The following is an 18,153-nucleotide window of genomic DNA, read 5'->3' as shown; positions in this document are numbered from 1 at the left end:
ATGCGTCTTCTTGCAGAAGACGCGAAAGGCTTTATCCTTCGTTAAGTTTTATAAAATTTCTCGAGTGTTTAATAAATATAAAAAAAAAAACAGTTTGATGTTAAATTACACACCCAAAACAAATATAAAAGGTCTAAGCGGACCCTTATTGACTGCAGGGTCCTCTTGCAGAAGACGCGAAAGCCTTTATTCTTCGTTAAGTTTTATTTAATTTCTTGAGTGTTATATAAATAAAAAATAAATAAGATAGATGTTAAATTATACACCCAAAACAAATATAAAAGTTCTAAACAGACCCTTAATGACTGCAGCGTCCTCTTGCAAAAGACGTGAAAGCCTTTATTCATCGTTAAGTTTTATTAAATCTCTTGAGTATTTTATAAACAAAAAATAAATTAGTTTGATGTTTAATTACACACCTAAAACAAACATAAAAAGTCTAACAGAAGAAAAGCGTTTACATAGTTACTAGAACGAAACGGAATAGAAACCATGTGGAACATTTTTTTCTAAATACAACTTCGGGCATCTTGAACCCAGAAAAATATCAAAAATGTCACTAATTCAGAACAGAAACAGAATGTATTTAAACTCTACTCACATTTTCATATTCCTTTTCCAATTCGTTCCCATCGGTCAAAATCTCCGGATAGCCTATTCGTTCATTCATCGTATCAGCTTTTTCCTTCGCTACCGCTCTAGTTTCATCATCCATCCAAATATTTTCAGCTAAAAGTTCATTAAAAGCTTCACGAATTGTTCGAATCATTTCCAAAGCTGTCTCTTTACTGTCTTGATTGAAATTATCTCTTATAAATAAAGCTCCCACAGCCATACCCAATTTCTTGTTAGTCCATTCCACACATTGTGACCATCGAACTCTTTCCGATTGAATACCTAGCAAGATCTTTCGAAACTCAACCCGTTCTCGTTGGTATTCATCAATCATATGTGTCATTATTGACATTACCAATCGCCATATAACATAATTATGCACAACTCGCTTATCGGCATTTGCAAGAATCCTGCCCATATCAACAAGATAGGGCATTGCATAGCTTACAATTTCCTCATTCTCTTTGAGTTTCAAATCTTTGCCAACCGTTGTTTGCAAATAATCTGTCCAATTTAATTGTGGAATTTGTTTTTGAAGTTCATTCAAAGTGATTTTCTTATAGATGGCGCTAGTATCATGTCTATCGGCCTCTGGCAAAGTGGCATTAGCTAAAAGAACTTCAAAATCTAAAACATCTTCAAGCTCTCTACTTGCTGTCTCGGGATTTGCTCCGAGCAATATCGCTGTTTTGGTCATGTATTTGTGATAGGCTTTTAAATCATGTTCACTACTCGACTTTAAGTAATAATCTCTTGAAGGTAATGCCAGTGTTAATTGATCAATTTGAAGTATATGAACTGATGAATTTTTATCGTCCGCACCAACATAAAGTTCTATCAGTACAGGTTCATTATATTCACCTCGAAGTGTACCAATTAAATGTTCCATTGTGATATTTGGTGGAGTCCAATTTTTCTCAATAACTGGCCAACCGCCAAGTGATTTGAGAACTTCTTTAAGCTTTCCTTCGCCAACTTTTCGTATTTGAGCTGTGTTAAAAAGAAAGAAAATTGTTTATAGAATTGCTGTTTCGAATGATATTGACTACAATTTATAACAGTTATAACAGATTATTGCTATCGAAAGAATAAATTGTTTTAAGCACTTTGGAGGAGTTAGAAGTAATCGACTCACTAGAGAGATGCCAGCAGTGTACGCAAGTATTTCAACACTGTTAATGAGCAAAGTATAACAGTTTTAAAGGATAATATTTAAAAAACGAGTATTATTGATAAGACAATTTTTTATAAAACTGATTGCGACTGTTCAATTCGAGCCATTATAACAGTGTGCAATTTTGTATAACAGTTTTACCAATTTATCTTTATATAAGTCACGGTATATCAGAAGTGTTTCTCGTTGTTATAACAACAGTCAACAGCGAAAATTCTTGTTGCAGCGGGATTGCATAATTTGGGGGAAAAAAAACTGTTATACAAACTCCATTACTATGTTGTCAGGTGGTTACTAAGTCTCAAAATATAGCTTTAAGGAAATTATTTATGGCCAAGAAAATAAATATTGGTTGGTTAAAATTACCAACCAACAAACAACTGTTATACAAATCCCTGTCTTTGCAGCCTTGCCTAAAAATTTTAAGAAAAACTGTTATACAAACAGTATAACAGATAAAAAAATACTGTCAAATTATTGGGTACTTCAAAGAAAACGCCATGAAAAGCTTTTAAACTGTCTTTTTCGGAATGGTTTAAAAGTACCAACAAAATAACTGTTAAACAAAAACTGACCAGCTGTTTTCATGTCTCGAAAAACAACTAAACAAAACATGACGGTCTTAACGGAGTGTTTGTGTTCATTGAACGTGTGGGCCTACCATCACTAGAACCAGCAAATTTCTGTTGTCGACCAAAACTGTTATAAATTGATATATCTTTTCCATCACTTCAACACTTTAAATGCTCTACTCTTTCATATTTGTATACTTACGTATATCCATACAGGTCTTATAAAACAATTTCGCTTTGATTGTTGCTTTATTATCTTGGTCATTTATCGCCTCTTCAAGGACGCCCTTCAGTATAACCTGTTGCTGATCGGCTAGTACCTGAAAAGAAAACCAATTAAATTATACACACAAAAAAAAAAGAGGAAATAAATTGGATATTGAATGCCACCCCCATTGCACAGTGCACCCTCCAATCTTTATACTTTCAAAATCGTTTTAAAAAAAAAAAACTTTTTTCTTTACTTTACACAAAAGAATATAAAAAGGATATTTCGAAATCATACCTCAAAAGTGCTTATTGAACTTCGGTCCTCTGGTATCACATGTTTTTTATTCCATGTCCCGCAGGCATATTGAAAGAAATTCTCACATGGATCTGCTGTCCGGTCCATGGCATTTAGCAATGAGGACGCTGCAAGGGAAAAAAAGCAAACACAGAAATAAGAAAAAAGAAGGGAAGAGAAGAAAATTTAAATAAATCCCATTTACTGACAATTGAACAAAGGGAAGTTGATTTATTTCCGATAACACAGATTACAGGAAGCTAAAGTCAGCCATAGTCACCTTCAGCCCAGCAGAGAGAATGAGAGTTATCTTTCTTGCTGCACATTGCATTTGTACTCCTATATTCACCCTTAAGATGCCTTAGAATTAAATAAAAAAAACTGGTAGAATGGAGGAACTCTTCTTCACTAAATCTTTTGAAAAGGAAATAAATGTCTTTCAACTTTTGGATCCTCTCGCCTGGCCCTGTCCTCTGTGTCGTCTTGTCCTGCCTTATACCCCAGCGATGTCGCCTTGAGCCAATTGACTGATATAATAGATTGTGGTAGTAAAAAGTGGACATATATCTTTTCTTCGTCTTCGGGTTGCTGGAAAGTCTCACTTTTTTTTTTGAAATTCGAGCAAGGGTGAAAAATAAGGGTGAGTTGAATCGAATTGAGTAAAAGTGAGAAAAGTTTTCCCATGCACTTTGTAAAGCCATTCATTCTGTTGATAGGTATTAACTTTTCAATTTTCTAATACAGACATAGATAGAGACACTATACACACACACACTAATAAACCAGTGACATATGGATTAACGCGAAGTAGAGTGTATAGAAAGTTTGTTGGTTCCTTTTTACTGATTATGAGGAAATGATTTTAACTTTATTTTCTTTTTTTTACAAAAAAAAAAAAAAAAAAAAAAATACTGACAACCCTTTTTGTGCTCATCATCACTATCAATTTATCCTTTTTGTTGACCATTAAAGGAAGTTATTTTTCTTACACTTACTTGGATGAGTTAATATCATAATGGAAAATATTGTACATAGTTTGTCTTATTTCTTATATCTAAAATGGGGGTGTTAGAAGAAGGATATAGTGGACATTTTTTATTATATGTCCATTGTTGGAATGCAACATTGTATAGGGTCGGTTTTTAATGGGTTGAAGATAATCGAAAACTTTAGAGTAATGTGTTGTGATTAAAGTTTTGTGTATAATGTGTGTTTTGTATGTGTTTTCATTTATTTGCCAAGTATTAGGATAGTGGAAAACGTTCAAGTATGTTGTATTTTCTGACTGATCTTTTTTGGTAGGTATTAAAATTCAGTAGGTACATAGTTTGACAGAACGTCATACACCGTTAACGATACAAAAGTTGAACTTTTGAGCAACAAGTATGTTATAAGAAAAATTTAAACTGGCTTTTAGAAAAACTAGGGATGCATATAAGAATAGTAAATCTTAGTAAACAAACATGCAGAACAGAATTTGATGGATTATTTCATACGTTTTTCTGATGCTCGTATAAAAAAATAAATATCACTAAGGTTGTATTCAAGTTTGTGTTTTTTGCATGAATAGAAAAATCTAATTTTTAAAAGCGAATGTTCAGCTGCTGGGGTTCAGCGGCAAGACTTAATTTGAGGGCCCCTTTTTTTCTATATTTTTCTTTTAAAGAAAATGAAAGTCTCATTTTATTTTTGTTTACCTACATTATTTTGAAGCTCCTATCACTCAGTTTTTATTTCAATTTGAGGTTATATAAATGCACTTCCAGATGGACAAGGGTGGATTCAGGGGGGGGGGGGGGGGGCACGGGGGCACGTGCCCCCCCAGAACTGGTTCATACTTAAAGCAAATCAAATTATAACAGTTGCTAAAGTATATTAATAAAATAACAGAAAGAACTTGAGTGAAACTCTTGTCTATTTCTGGCTGCGAATTTTATTGTTTGTTGCATCCCTTTCCAATGAAAAGCTCCATCTCACAAATAAATATACGACTATTTGGGTAAACACGAATTTTTTAAGTAATTTTTTTTTTTTAACTTGAAAGTGATTTTGGTGAAAAATTTTGATATGGACATCGACAATAAAGGTATGAATGGTATTCTGAAAAAAAAAAAATTTAACTGTATATATGCAACTCTATTTTTTCATACGGAGTGGTTGAAGTACATACTTAAAAAATTTGCACTTTTTGCACTTTTTTCGTTTTTTTTTTTTAAACATTAGTTTTTTTTTAAATAGCGCAACACGCTGCAACATTGCCTAACCTATATATTATTGAACTACTGGATATGTAAAACAATCTTGCGTTTCAAGATATTGTCCAAATTTGACCCCCCCTCCCCAAAATAAAGACCCCTTGAAAAAAAAACTCCTCAAAAGTGACTCTTACTTATAGATTTCAAATTTCAAAAGAATCTGTACAGTAGTTTTGAGGGACACCGGCTTTGAAAACATTAGTTGTGGGGAGAACGAATTAAAGTTTTGAACTCTGGGATGAAAAGTTTGTGAGCGAAGTATTAAAATACTCATAACCTGGTCAATTTGGCTCCAATATACCTAAAATTTTAACACAATATTCTTGAGATAAAATGCATTCAGTTAAAAATTTAAAAAAATGCACATACAAAATTTTAATGCAAAAAAAAAAAACATGGTTTCCCGGGGATAAAATAAGGTTGCAGTTTTTTTTTTTAATTCTTAGGAACTCTAGACTTAGAATGAAGTCTTTAGTATTTGACTAAAAACTTCCAGGTCAAAAAATAATGATATAAATATGTCCATAATATTGCATCTTTTATACAAAATCAATTAAAAAAATTTTGTATTCTAAAGGAGAATGGGCATTTTGGACGTTGAGCGGCCATTAATGAAATTGGTATCAAATGATAGAGCTATAGCTTAGAAAAAACTTTTACATTAGAAGTTTCGCATTGCTTTAAGAATGCAAGATATTGCAATATTAGTATTGTTGATGCATCGTTTAATGTGTGTTAGAAAAATTGAATTATATTTTTATTTTAAGCTCGGTCATTTTCCCTGACCCTAAAGATATTAAACTTGAAAATCCGATCAATAGAACTCATAATACAAGATTTTTAAGCCAACCACTTTTGTTTTTGTTCTACAGTTTTTCAAACGATTCAAACTAACAAAAAATTGAACAACAAAACTCTCAAAATAGGCTTGAAATTGTTATTTAAAAAAGCTAATAGTTTGGGTTCTAGTGGTTGGATATTCAAGATTAAGGTCTTCAGAGTAGGGAAAAATGACAGAATACCAAAATATGCACTTAAAATACAAATTAAAGTTACAACATTGAAACAATCTGCATAAAGTGTTAAATGCAAAAATGCATTTTATCCGTTTCTGAAGTACGTCAGAAGAATAAAACTTCTGTAAAACATATATGGAAGACTTAATAACATCATAAAATAACAAATTCATTAATGGCCGCGTAACTACCACGTTCCATACAAATTTGCCCATTCTCCTTTCATTTTTAAAACTTAATTACTCAAAAATTATTTTTAATGAAACAACTTCAGTCAAAAAACAAAATAAAGAATGAATTACTAAATTTAAGAAAAGTTATAGGACAGGATTGTAAGTGCATTTTTTGATTTTTAATATTTTTTTTTCTTTCGGCTAATCTGGAGGTAAGTGGGTAAGCACTTAAGTGGGTTTTACTGTACCAAGAATATGAAAATTGTTCCTTCCGAATAACTTTTTTGTCATTTGGTACCTATGTATTTGATGTTTAAAAAAAATGTATGATACTTCACTTTATTTCTAACTGTTATTGCTGATTTTTTTGACAATCAGTCCCTTGTGCCGTACCTATACCTACTTTTACTTGATTACTAGCAACACACATCCTATTTATTTTGTTGGGCCCCTGCTGAAAGGAAAGATGACAGAATTTTGATTGCCAGACCATTGGTATGTTTGAATAGCCTTTACTTTATCCGCTGAAGAAAATGGTATTTCTTCAAAAAGTACCTTGGTGATCCCACAACATTACAAGACGTGGTGAAAGAAGACAATTTCAAAATTTGGAAAAAAAAGATCGCTGAAGTGAAAAAATGGATTGGAAATTATTATTCGGACAATACAACAGGAAAACCCACAATTGTATCTGTTATTCAGTGGTTGTAGAGGGAAGCAAACAAGCACCGATGGTGATTGCATCTTTTTAATCATTTAAGATTTTGTCGGCTAACTTCAGACTTATTTTGGCGGAAAATTCAATAACTCAAAAACCGTGCGAGCTGCAAATTTTTTTAAATTAGCATTTAACAAAAAAACAAAGTGTCATAAAATGTTCGAGAGTTTGTTAGGGACTAACAAGAAGAGTATTTGAATTTATCGCAGTTTGCACAACGAAAGAAAAAAACTGCTAAAATCAACTTCCTTACCAGCTACATTAAAAAATATAATTTTTGTCTTATCACTTATAATAACCATTTTATGCATTTGGAACGAATGTCTTACAATTTCAGGGTTGTAATTTATATCAATGGAAAGATTAAGAGGAGAATAACTTTGAAAAGAACAGGAACAGGCTTTCACTTTACTGCAATATTTCTGTAGAAAGAGCGATTTTATAAAGATTATTAAGAAGAGGATCGGACCAAGCATTGAACCTTCAGGAACTCTTGAAGATTAAGTTTTGTTAGTAAACTAAATTGATCTTTAATTTTTAACTCTAGTCCTCTACCAGTTAAATATGATCTAAACTAATTATGAATTTCTTCCCTAAACCCACTTTTAAAAATTTTATCTAGCAGTATATTTTATGATCCACTGTATCAAATGCTTTAGTTATATCTATAAAAAGAGCCGCATTAAGTTTCTTGTTGTTTTAAAAGCATCATAAATATTTGAACAGAAATTTAAGAGCTCCTCTTCAGTGGAAAAACCAACGCGAAAGCCAAACTGAGATACACTGAAAAACTTCATTTTCTCTAAATAATCTATCAACTGCCAATAATAGACAATAATTTAACTGCCTTTTCAAAATCTTTGAAAATACAAAAAATAACGAAATATTGATACTGAAATTCATAGATATTTTATCTCCTTTTTTAAAAAAGGTATCACTTTATTTAGAGTACAGGTAAAATAGGCATTTAAAAAAAAAACTGTTACACTCATGAAACTTGGCAAAAAGTTTGCTTTTGGGATAAGAGCCAAGGACAAAAAAATATGATTGCTCTAAGAAAATTTATTGCCGGTTAAAAACAAGGGTACTTGTTTTTTGACTTCAACAGGTAAAATATAACAGAAACCTATGTGAAAAACATGCTACACTGACAAAATTCGGGATGAAAGTTTTAGATAAAGCAGGGACAAAGGATTCATAAGGTTTTTAAAAATATTTTTGGTGAAAGGGTGTTTTTTTGGTGGGTTGGGTAATGTGTGAGAAAGGTATCATAACAGCTGACTTATATTTTATTAATTTTTAAAACGTGGTGAAAAAGTTTTGGTTGGTATAAGAATTAAGAATCTAGAAAGTGTACAAAATTATTTTGAGTGAAAGGGTGTTTTTTTTTAAGAAATGATGAAATTCAGATTTAGTACCACAAAAACTGGGAAAAAATTCTTACATCAATAAAAATTGGTAAAAATGCTTCATTTATAACAGAAACCATGAATCCAAACAGTCTACACAAATATTTTAGGTCAAAGGGTGTTTTTTTTTGGGAAATAGGGAAAAACAGTCTACACAAATATTTTAGGTCAAAGGGTGTTTTTTTTTTTTTTTGGGAAATAGGGAAAATCCGTGAAAAGTCCGATAAAATCAATGGTATAAAAGTTAATTTCACGAAATTTATTAAATATGTTCTCTTTCCCATGGGAATTACGAAAAAAAGAAATCTAAACATTTTTTTCATGTGAAAGGGTGTTTTTTTATGTGTAGAGAAAATAAGGGTATATTTGAAAAAGTGTGTAAAACTAGAGTAATATTAGTGGTACCCCATTGAAATTCAGCAATTACGTTACTTTTGAGATAAGAAACAAGAATCTAAAGTGTCTACAAAAATATCATGGTTAAAAGGGTGTTTTTTTGAGTGTAAGCAAAAATGATGGGCCATCCTAATGAAATTTGGAAAAACATTGATTTTGGGATAGAAAGCAAGAATTAAGAGTTTTCATAAAAAAATTTAGGTGAAAGGGTGTTTTTTTCGAAGAGATAGTAAAATCTGTAATTGGTCCCACATGTGTCGTATGGTGATATTCGACAAACAATTTTTTTTCAGTATATTTTTGATCTTCACCCCCTCCCTCTTGTCCGTGAAAAAACAACCTTCCACTAAACTTTTTTTTATAGACTTTTTTTGTCCTTGGTTCTTATCCAAAAAGCAAACTTTTTGCCAAGTTTTATGAGTGTAACAATTTTTTTGTAGGTATTTCTTGATTTTATGTAGGTACTATTCTACCTGTACTATTAGTAATACAATTTTATAAGAAATAAAATATCGTTTATTTCCAAAGATATAACTTCTAAGTGTGAAATGGAGATTGATATAGCAAAAAAGGCTATAATATTTTCGCAATGGATGGCGGCACACATGTTAATATAACTTGTTAAAAATGTGTCAACAGAAAAAAAATCTTCGAAAGCCTGAATTTAATTTCATTTTGGGCCGCCAACAATTTTGTACTTGTGACTTAATAATATAAATAAGCGTAGGTGGACTTCCTTTAATATAAATTTATATAAACATAAAGTATTCCAATTTACGGAATTCGTTATAATCCTTATTCCTATCACACTGACATCATTCAAAATTCAATCTGCTTGGGTATTCTGTATGCAATACATACATCTCTTCACTCTTACAAGTTGCTATGAACTGTCATATTATGTCAAAATAATGAAATTGTAAGTGCAGTGGCAACAATGGTTGTCAACTGCCGGCAAACTTTCATTTACTATACATTTCAATTCAAAACAAGTGTTCAGGATTTGCTTCCTGTATTCTTGATGCTTGCCTGCTTGTCTGCATTCATCCCTCGAGAGATGCCATTTATTCTTCTTATGCCTGATCGGCTACATCACTTCGAAACGAAATGTTTTACCTAATGTCACTTGACAGCATATTGTCTCCATCATTCATTGAAAAAATGAATGATGCAGAGAGAGTGAGATAGAGATAGAAGGATATATTTTACCACCAACAAGATAAACTACTGTTGTTATCCCTGACCAGAGTTTTGATCATCCAAATTAAACGCCCTTGGCAAAAATGATTTAGTAACTTTATTTTTACACAATGAATCAAAAAACCAAACTTCCGTTCCAAGATTGTTATTGGGTGTGTGTCCTTCAGAGAAAACAAAAATAAAAAAATGAAAAAAATCCATTATCATGGTTTATGGTCATTCGAAGCCCTTGTTGGTCAATGTCAGACCAAGAAAAATCCAATTCTGTGCAATGTTAAAACTCAACACTATACTCCACATCAGAATAAAAAATGTATTTGTCATGAAGGTTAGAATTTTGAAGAATGGAAATTTTCTATATAAGAAAAAATGGATTTACATCTTGAAAACTATTTAAATTTTTATATACTCGTACAGTGTTTTGGTTTTTATAGATATCCCGAGTGGGAAACATTTAAATTTTGAAACGAAAAAAAGCACAACTTTCTTACACAGAGAATAAGAACACCTAAAATTTGCGGAATTCTGCATGGTTTTTTGCCAAGATGAGATCCGTCTTAACCCTCTACCGCATACTAACCCATATATGGTTTATCGACTTCATATCGATTTATTCCCGTTATATTGCACCAAATGTCAAAAAGAAAAAACTTTAATAAAACTATGTCTATTTTTTTATAATTAACCGGTTTTTATTATCAGTAAGAGAGTCGTGATTCTGAAATAAACTCATTGTTTCAAGAGCATGTCTAAAGTGCAAATCAGTGAATAAAAGTGTGAACTTTTCAAGTGTTTTTTTATAATAAACAAGTAAGTTGCATCCAATTAAAAATAAGTTTAGTGTGTATTCATTATACTTTTATATGTTTACGAAGATTGTTTTTTGTTTTTATAATAATTTTTGTCTTTTTTTGGCATTTTTTCTAAAACACCATATATGGGTTATCATGCGTTGGCGACTTACATTACTGATTTTTGTGGGAATTTAATTTTTTTTTGTAAAATGAATTCGAAGACTTTCTATGGAAAAAATAAGTGTGATAATGCTAAAACTTGTGATGGCTTTCGAAGTGATGACGATCTAGCTTCAGATTTTGACCCTTTTTAACATCAAACAAGCCATCTCCGAGCATTTTTGCAAATCTGTAACACCTACAATGTCACGAAAAAGGGGAGGCCCTTCAGCTTTGGCAGGTGATCAAAGCAGAGATGGAACAAAACAAAGCTGAGGGAGTTATATACAAGTCACGGAAGTCTAGCCCCATCTAATCCCGAAATTTCAATTCACTCACAACAACCAAGGGCAAAAGCCATTGAATTCAATGCTAACTGAAAACATCGACCATATCCCTGAATGGCAAACAAAAACACCAATATGTCAAATTTGCGGACTGAAAACGTTTTGTGTGCGTGTAGAAAATGGAAGGTGTTCTTCTGCAACAATGATAAAAGAAAGACTTTGAATAAATTCCATGAATAAGGAAAGTCCAATGTAATAAAAACATACTTTACAAAATATACCTTGAATGCATACTAAACCATATATGGGTTATTAATTGTTTGCTGGAAATCGACTTGCTGCATACTAACCCATATATGGTTTATGTTTCTAAAAATTTATATATATGTAAAAAAATAAAAAAAATTATGTAATACCTTTTTTCAACTCCTAATAAACCTTAACAGATGTTAAAAAATTTTTTATTTCATTTAGTTCATAATTCATGCAGTAGAGGGTTAAATTAAACGGAAATAGACTTAATTTAAGATAAAAATCTTCTTATTTTTATTATAATGATTCCGTCTTATATCAAGCGGAATTCCATTTAATTTAATTTAAGATGAAAATCTTCTTATTTTTATTAAAACTATTCCGTTTTAAATTAAGCGGAATTCCACTTAATTTAATTTAGGATGAAAATCATTTTATTTTTATTTATTCCGTATTAGATTAATCGGAAATCCACTTAATTTAAGATGAAAATCTTCTTATTTTTATTATAATAAGAAGATTTTCATCTCAAATTAAGTAGATTTCCGCTTAATTAAAGACCGAATTCCGCTTTATTTAAGAAGAATTCCACTTAATTTAAGTTGAAATCTTCTTGTTTTTATTATAATTATTAAATTAAGAGGAAATCCACTTAATATAAGTAAAAATAAGAAGATTTTCATCTTAAATTAAGTGGATTTCTGCTTAATTTCAGACGGAATAATTAAAATAAAAAATAAGAAGATTTTCAACTTAAATTAAGTTTAATTCCGCTTACTTTAAAACGGAAATCATCTTGGAAAAAAACATTCAGAAATCCGCTTAATTTTAGGTGTTTTTTTTTCGGTGTACCTACAAACGTACTTCCCTCAAGTCTTTGTTGATGTCCTCAAAGCGTAAGTGGTTAATACAAAAGAGGCCCTTAGTTTTGGATTTCCAAAAGCAGTTTTTGCTAAAGGTTATTGCTGAACAAAGAACATCTCAGATAATCCAACTTTTCATTTTGGATTTTGATTCAAGTCTATAAATCCAACAATCTATCAAAATCTCTTTATTTAAAATATATTTTGGCTTTAATCTCTGGTATTGACTTTAATCTTAATACATTAAAATTTAACAATGAATTGAAAAGATAAAAGATTTAAATGATAGTAAATTGAATTTCATTTTAAATCATCCCCTTTCCCATCTACATTGTCTTATAAAAAAAACCAAATACAACCCTTCTCCCTTTAGTGTGGGTAGTTTAGTGGTTTGGAACATCACCACACACAACTTTATACACAACATATTCATAATGAAAATTAAGTTTGTGCAATCCAACAGGCGACCGGAAATCACTCTTCCTTACCTGTCCGGACACACTCCTCCGTTAGGCATACACGTCCATTCCGTTGGTCTATTGAAATATCTGAAACGAAACAAGAGAGAAAAGCAAATTAAACCTTTTAGAATAAAGCAAGAAGAAGAGCAAGAGTATAAAATAGAGAGAGAGAGAATAAAAATATAAAATACACTTTAATAGCTCTTTGAGGCCAAAGCACTTTAAATAGAGTAGCTTCTTCCTATGTTTTTTTTTTTTCTAGCATAGCTTTATATTCTATATAAAATGTAAATATACATATCTTTTGTGCCACTGGTATATCATCTGTATTCTTTCATCGTTGTCGTCGTCGGTCGTGCCTCTACTTGGTGCTTCTGATGCTTGACTAACCATCCAACCGTGCTTTACGTGCAACAGGTAAAAGATGGTATTTGGTTGGTTATGATGATGGTGTAGTGTGTCCTCTTTTCAAGAGGATTCTTGCGCGCCTCAGTGAATTTAAGTGGAATAAGTTCTATTTGTATATAATATTGCCAACTTAGATTTATAAATTACTTAAAAATTGTTATTCTTGCAAAATAATGCTGTAAAAAGAAAATCAACTTTTTTGTAGAAAAAAAGTACTCATACGCCATACATCGTTTTTTTGATGACATTATTTTTTCAGGTTTTCAAAGTGTTGTGTCTACATTTTGTAGTTTTTTTTTTGCAAATGGCTCAGTTTTGACTTTATGCTACAGTATAACGTGTGAGTTGTATGAGGAATCGAATTGAAAAACCTCAAAAGTAATAACAATGTATGTCGAGCAGCATCGAGCTCAAGTGTAATGAAAAGTTTGACTATAACTTAAATTTCATTCCATTCAGCATTAAAAAAATACCTTGAAATAATGAATTACATAAATTTGGCAAGATTACATCAACATATATTTTCAGGCTACATCAACCAACTCCTCCTCCTCTTACTCTCTCGTTTTAGAAAAACGCCAATAGAAGTATTTCGGGGGTTTGGAAACTATAATACAAAGTGAAATTCTGTTTCGATATCAATCATAAGAATTCATAAATTAAGAGCTTTTTGCTCGAAACGAAATTTAAGGATTTAAGTTCTACATAAAACCTTATGTATAAATAAAGATTTAAGTTCAACATAAATATGTAAGTTTCGTTTCAGCAAATGGCCCTAATTGTTCTAACCCTCTAAAAACACACATGCTTCTAAAAAATAGCCGCGATTTAAAAATTGAAAAATGTCCCATTTTTTTTAATCGACGCGACTGTCGCAAATTAAAATGGAACAAATGGATCAGTATAGTTGTGCACACACTTGCGACTAAACTGAAAACGACTAAAAAGTAGCAGTCGCAAAGAGGCCAAATCATGCGCACACATGCGATTTTCAACCACTCGATTTTTTAGACGCAAGAAATGAAACACATTATTTTAAATGAGAGCTCACAGACTTGCGATTTTTAAATCGCAAAGTTTAAAAAAATGGATCCGGTTCTATTTTTCGCGATTTTTTTTGCTGCACATAAGGATATATTATAAAGTATATAATGCACCTGCCCGCACGTGCGACCCTTGGAACAATTATTTTAAGTACAATAATGGATATACTAGAAAGTGTTGTATAGTGGATAGTTATAAACCATAGGAAATTTAAAAGGACAATTCCATAGAATTCATAATAATCCAGTCAAATAAGGGTTTAACCTCGGAATGAATGTTAGTAGAATTTTTTTTTGCTCAATATCTTCCTTTTGCCATTCTATAACATATCTCAAAAGTCTAGAAAAATCTCATGTCCGCTTGTCGCGATTTCAAGGTCAAATCGCGAAATGCAGATTTTCAAAATTAGCAGAAATAGGCTATGGTATTATATACACATATGATACATGATGTCAAGGTATTTTTTAATGCTGATTCCAAAAAATCTAAAATCAAGACAATCTGACGTCTCTGGAAAAAGTTATACCTGTTTTTCATCTGTCAACTCATATTATTATAACAGTTGCAAACTTACTGCCGAAAAACCCTTAAAAGTTATGGTAGATGAACCAAATTTTGCATGAAGATTTTAGAATCCATCATTATTAAAAATCAAAACAATCCATTACAAAAAATATATACACCTACGAAATAATGGTATTTTTTGATGGAGGGGCAAATTTTAGGATATGCACTAAAGAAGATTCTTGTTCATCTTAGGAATAAGTGCTAATAGGCTAATTTTTTCATTTTAATCTTTGTTTGGATATTCTTTAACTACCCTCAAAAATCTAAAAAAATCTCATGTCCGCAAGTCCTAATTTTCTTGGTTTGAAGATAAGGTGCAGATTTTAAAAAATTAATAAGAAAAGTTTAAATTTTTATATGTATACCAACATAAGCGACATGATTTAAAGGTATTTTTTAACACTTATTCCAACAAAACTCACAAACAAGTCAACCTGACCATCCCTGAAAAGTAATGCACCTTATTCATGTTGATCTGACACAAATATCTGAAGTGTAGTTTTTCAATTTTTTAAAATCTGCACCTTATCTTCAAACCAAGAAAATTAGGACTTGCGGACATGAGATTTTTTTAGATTTTTGAGGGTAGTTAAAGAATATCCAAACAAAGATTAAAATGAAAAAATTAGCCTATTAGCACTTATTCCTAAGATGAACAAGAATCTTCTTTAGTGCATATCCTAAAATTTGCCCCTCCATCAAAAAATACCATTATTTCGTAGGTGTATATATTTTTTGTAATGGATTGTTTTGATTTTTAATAATGATGGATTCTAAAATCTTCATGCAAAATTTGGTTCATCTACCATAACTTTTAAGGGTTTTTCGGCAGTAAGTTTGCAACTGTTATAATAATATGAGTTGACAGATGAAAAACAGGTATAACTTTTTCCAGAGACGTCAGATTGTCTTGATTTTAGATTTTTTGGAATCAGCATTAAAAAATACCTTGACATCATGTATCATATGTGTATATAATACCATAGCCTATTTCTGCTAATTTTGAAAATCTGCATTTCGCGATTTGACCTTGAAATCGCGACAAGCGGACATGAGATTTTTCTAGACTTTTGAGATATGTTATAGAATGGCAAAAGGAAGATATTGAGCAAAAAAAATTTCTACTAACATTCATTCCGAGATTTACCCCTTTTTTCTCCCTATTTTACTGTATTATAAAAGAGAAAACCCTCAGAAATTTACCCAGTACTTTAGAATGAGTATACAATGCTTTGGTGAAATAATGGTACTCGTAGGGCCTAAAATAAGATACAAACATACACATTGCAGAGAATCTATTTCTATTTCTAATCTGGTAAACAAGCTGTCAAACCCTTACCAAATTTTGAGACTTGTATCACTTTACCACTTTTACCAGAGCTTACATTTGTTCCATGAATTCACCTTATCATAAAATCCGATCGTAGATACCATTTGTATGAAATATTCCATTACGAACGGATTTCGTGATTGTTTTCTTTGCGGTCATTTGACCATTAGATTTGAACAGTGAGTATCTCCTGGCTCTTTTGATCTTGAGATGATGCATTTTATCGAAAAACGGTCAACTCTTTTTCGACCAAACATAATGTTTTTTCTTGCAATAAAAAATAGTCCCGCGATTTTTTAGTCGCAAGTGTGTGCACGGTAATTTTATGTTGCGACTGCGATTTTTAAGTAGCAACGACTGAAAATCGCATGTGTGCGCCTAGCCTTAATGGTACTTCCTAGGTCAAGAATAAATAAGTTTTTTTTTTAAGTACGGCCACGCAGTTAGTGGCTCAGTGGCCATACAAAGTTTTTACTAGCATATAAAAATTCAACGCTATCTACCAAAGTTCCATTGACGTTTTTCGTCAACGTTTTTCGAGAGATTTGAAAACAACATGGGATTTTTATTTTGCACGAACGTCTAGGGTTAATGGTGCCCGTGTATCTTTAACAATTGGATAGTACGTGAAGGACCCTCAAGGTCAATTTTATGTACAGGTTACCCAAAGTAATTATAAAAAGTATTAAGCACTGTGTATATAAATAAGAAATAAAGCAAATAGTTTTTTTAATAATGAATGATTTAATGTAATTAATCAAAATAAATTAACAAAAGTTCAAGGCCAGAATTTAGATAAATTTTATCGCGGAGCTAAACAATTTTTGATGTGAACACGGTGATGGTCAAACAGCAAGAGAGTGAGTTAGCTTTGCCAAATTTAGCATTAGCTGTAGTTTTTAAGTATGCATTAGTATTAGTTGATAAGCAAGAAATAGAACAAATCTGCATTGGCCGTTAAGATAAGAGAACATAAAAGAATTTAACATAGATGAAAATGAAACATAGAATAATTTAGGGTGCATTGGTTAATGTTTGGTTTTTTTATATGTTTGTGCAGCACATTTCAGAACATTCAGCCCCCCCTGGAAGACTCCGGTCTTTCAGCACTAGGAAGTGGGGCTACTTTAGCAATAGGACGAATGTAGGTTCCAAAATTCGTTTGAATGGTAACAACTCTCACTTCACCGTCTTTCCCAGGATGGACATCTATGATACGACCGATAATCCATTTTGAAGGTGGCAAATTAGTTTCTTTGAGAAGGACGACATCATTAATCTGAAGATTCATCTTCCGTTGTTGCCACTTTGGTCGATGCTGAAGGGATGTCAGGTATTCCTGATGCCATCGCTTCCAGAAGCCTTTGAGGAGAGTCTGTAAAGCAAACCAATTAGTTTTAATGTTATTATTTGAAATATTGGATTGAGGAACTGCGATATATTGTTCCCCAATCATAAAATGTGATGGACTTAATGCAGTCGGTTCTGTATCTGATACATGCCACATTGGGCGAGAATTCAGAAGACCTTCGATTTTTGTTAATAAAGTGTACATCTCTTCGTATGTCAATTTGCTGTCACCAATAACTCGTTTGAGGTGAGTCTTGACAGATTTTACACCTGCCTCCCAAAGCCCTCCAAAATGAGGGGCAGCAGGAGGTATAAATTTCCAACTTATATTATCTTTAGAAAGGTGATCAGCTACAATGGTGTTATGGTGTTGACTAATAAGTTGACTATACATTTCGTCGAGAGTACGTTTTGCTCCTTGAAAGTTAGTACCATTATCGCTCCAAATTTCGCTTGGTTTACCGCGACGCGCGACGAAACGATCTAGGGCTAACAAAAAAGCATTTGTCGAGAGGTCTCCCACTAGTTCCAGGTGGATTCCTTTTGTAACGAAGCAAACAAATAAGGCTATATATGCCTTTACAAATTTCGGATTTCGTAAACTA

General features: G+C 31.8%; 1 protein-coding gene across 1 annotated transcript in view; it reads right to left on the bottom strand.

Moving 5' to 3' along the window:
• LOC129909015 (neprilysin-1) overlaps positions 1-18,153 on the bottom strand; it is a 38,480-nt gene that overhangs the window by 1,414 nt on the left and 18,913 nt on the right. Inside the window, exons 2-5 of the mRNA XM_055985929.1 lie at positions 12,877-12,936; positions 2,867-2,994; positions 2,564-2,681; positions 602-1,605 (exon numbers count right to left, since the gene is read on the bottom strand). Of these exons, the coding sequence (XP_055841904.1) occupies positions 602-1,605; positions 2,564-2,681; positions 2,867-2,994; positions 12,877-12,936 (1,310 nt within the window). The remainder of the gene's footprint in view (positions 1-601; positions 1,606-2,563; positions 2,682-2,866; positions 2,995-12,876; positions 12,937-18,153) is intronic.

This window comes from Episyrphus balteatus, chromosome 2, assembly GCF_945859705.1.
Source record: "Episyrphus balteatus chromosome 2, idEpiBalt1.1, whole genome shotgun sequence".
In the NCBI taxonomy this organism is placed as follows: Eukaryota; Metazoa; Arthropoda; class Insecta; order Diptera; family Syrphidae; genus Episyrphus; species Episyrphus balteatus.
Note: the sequence above shows the minus strand (reverse complement) of the source record. Positions and strands in the feature narration are given on the sequence as shown.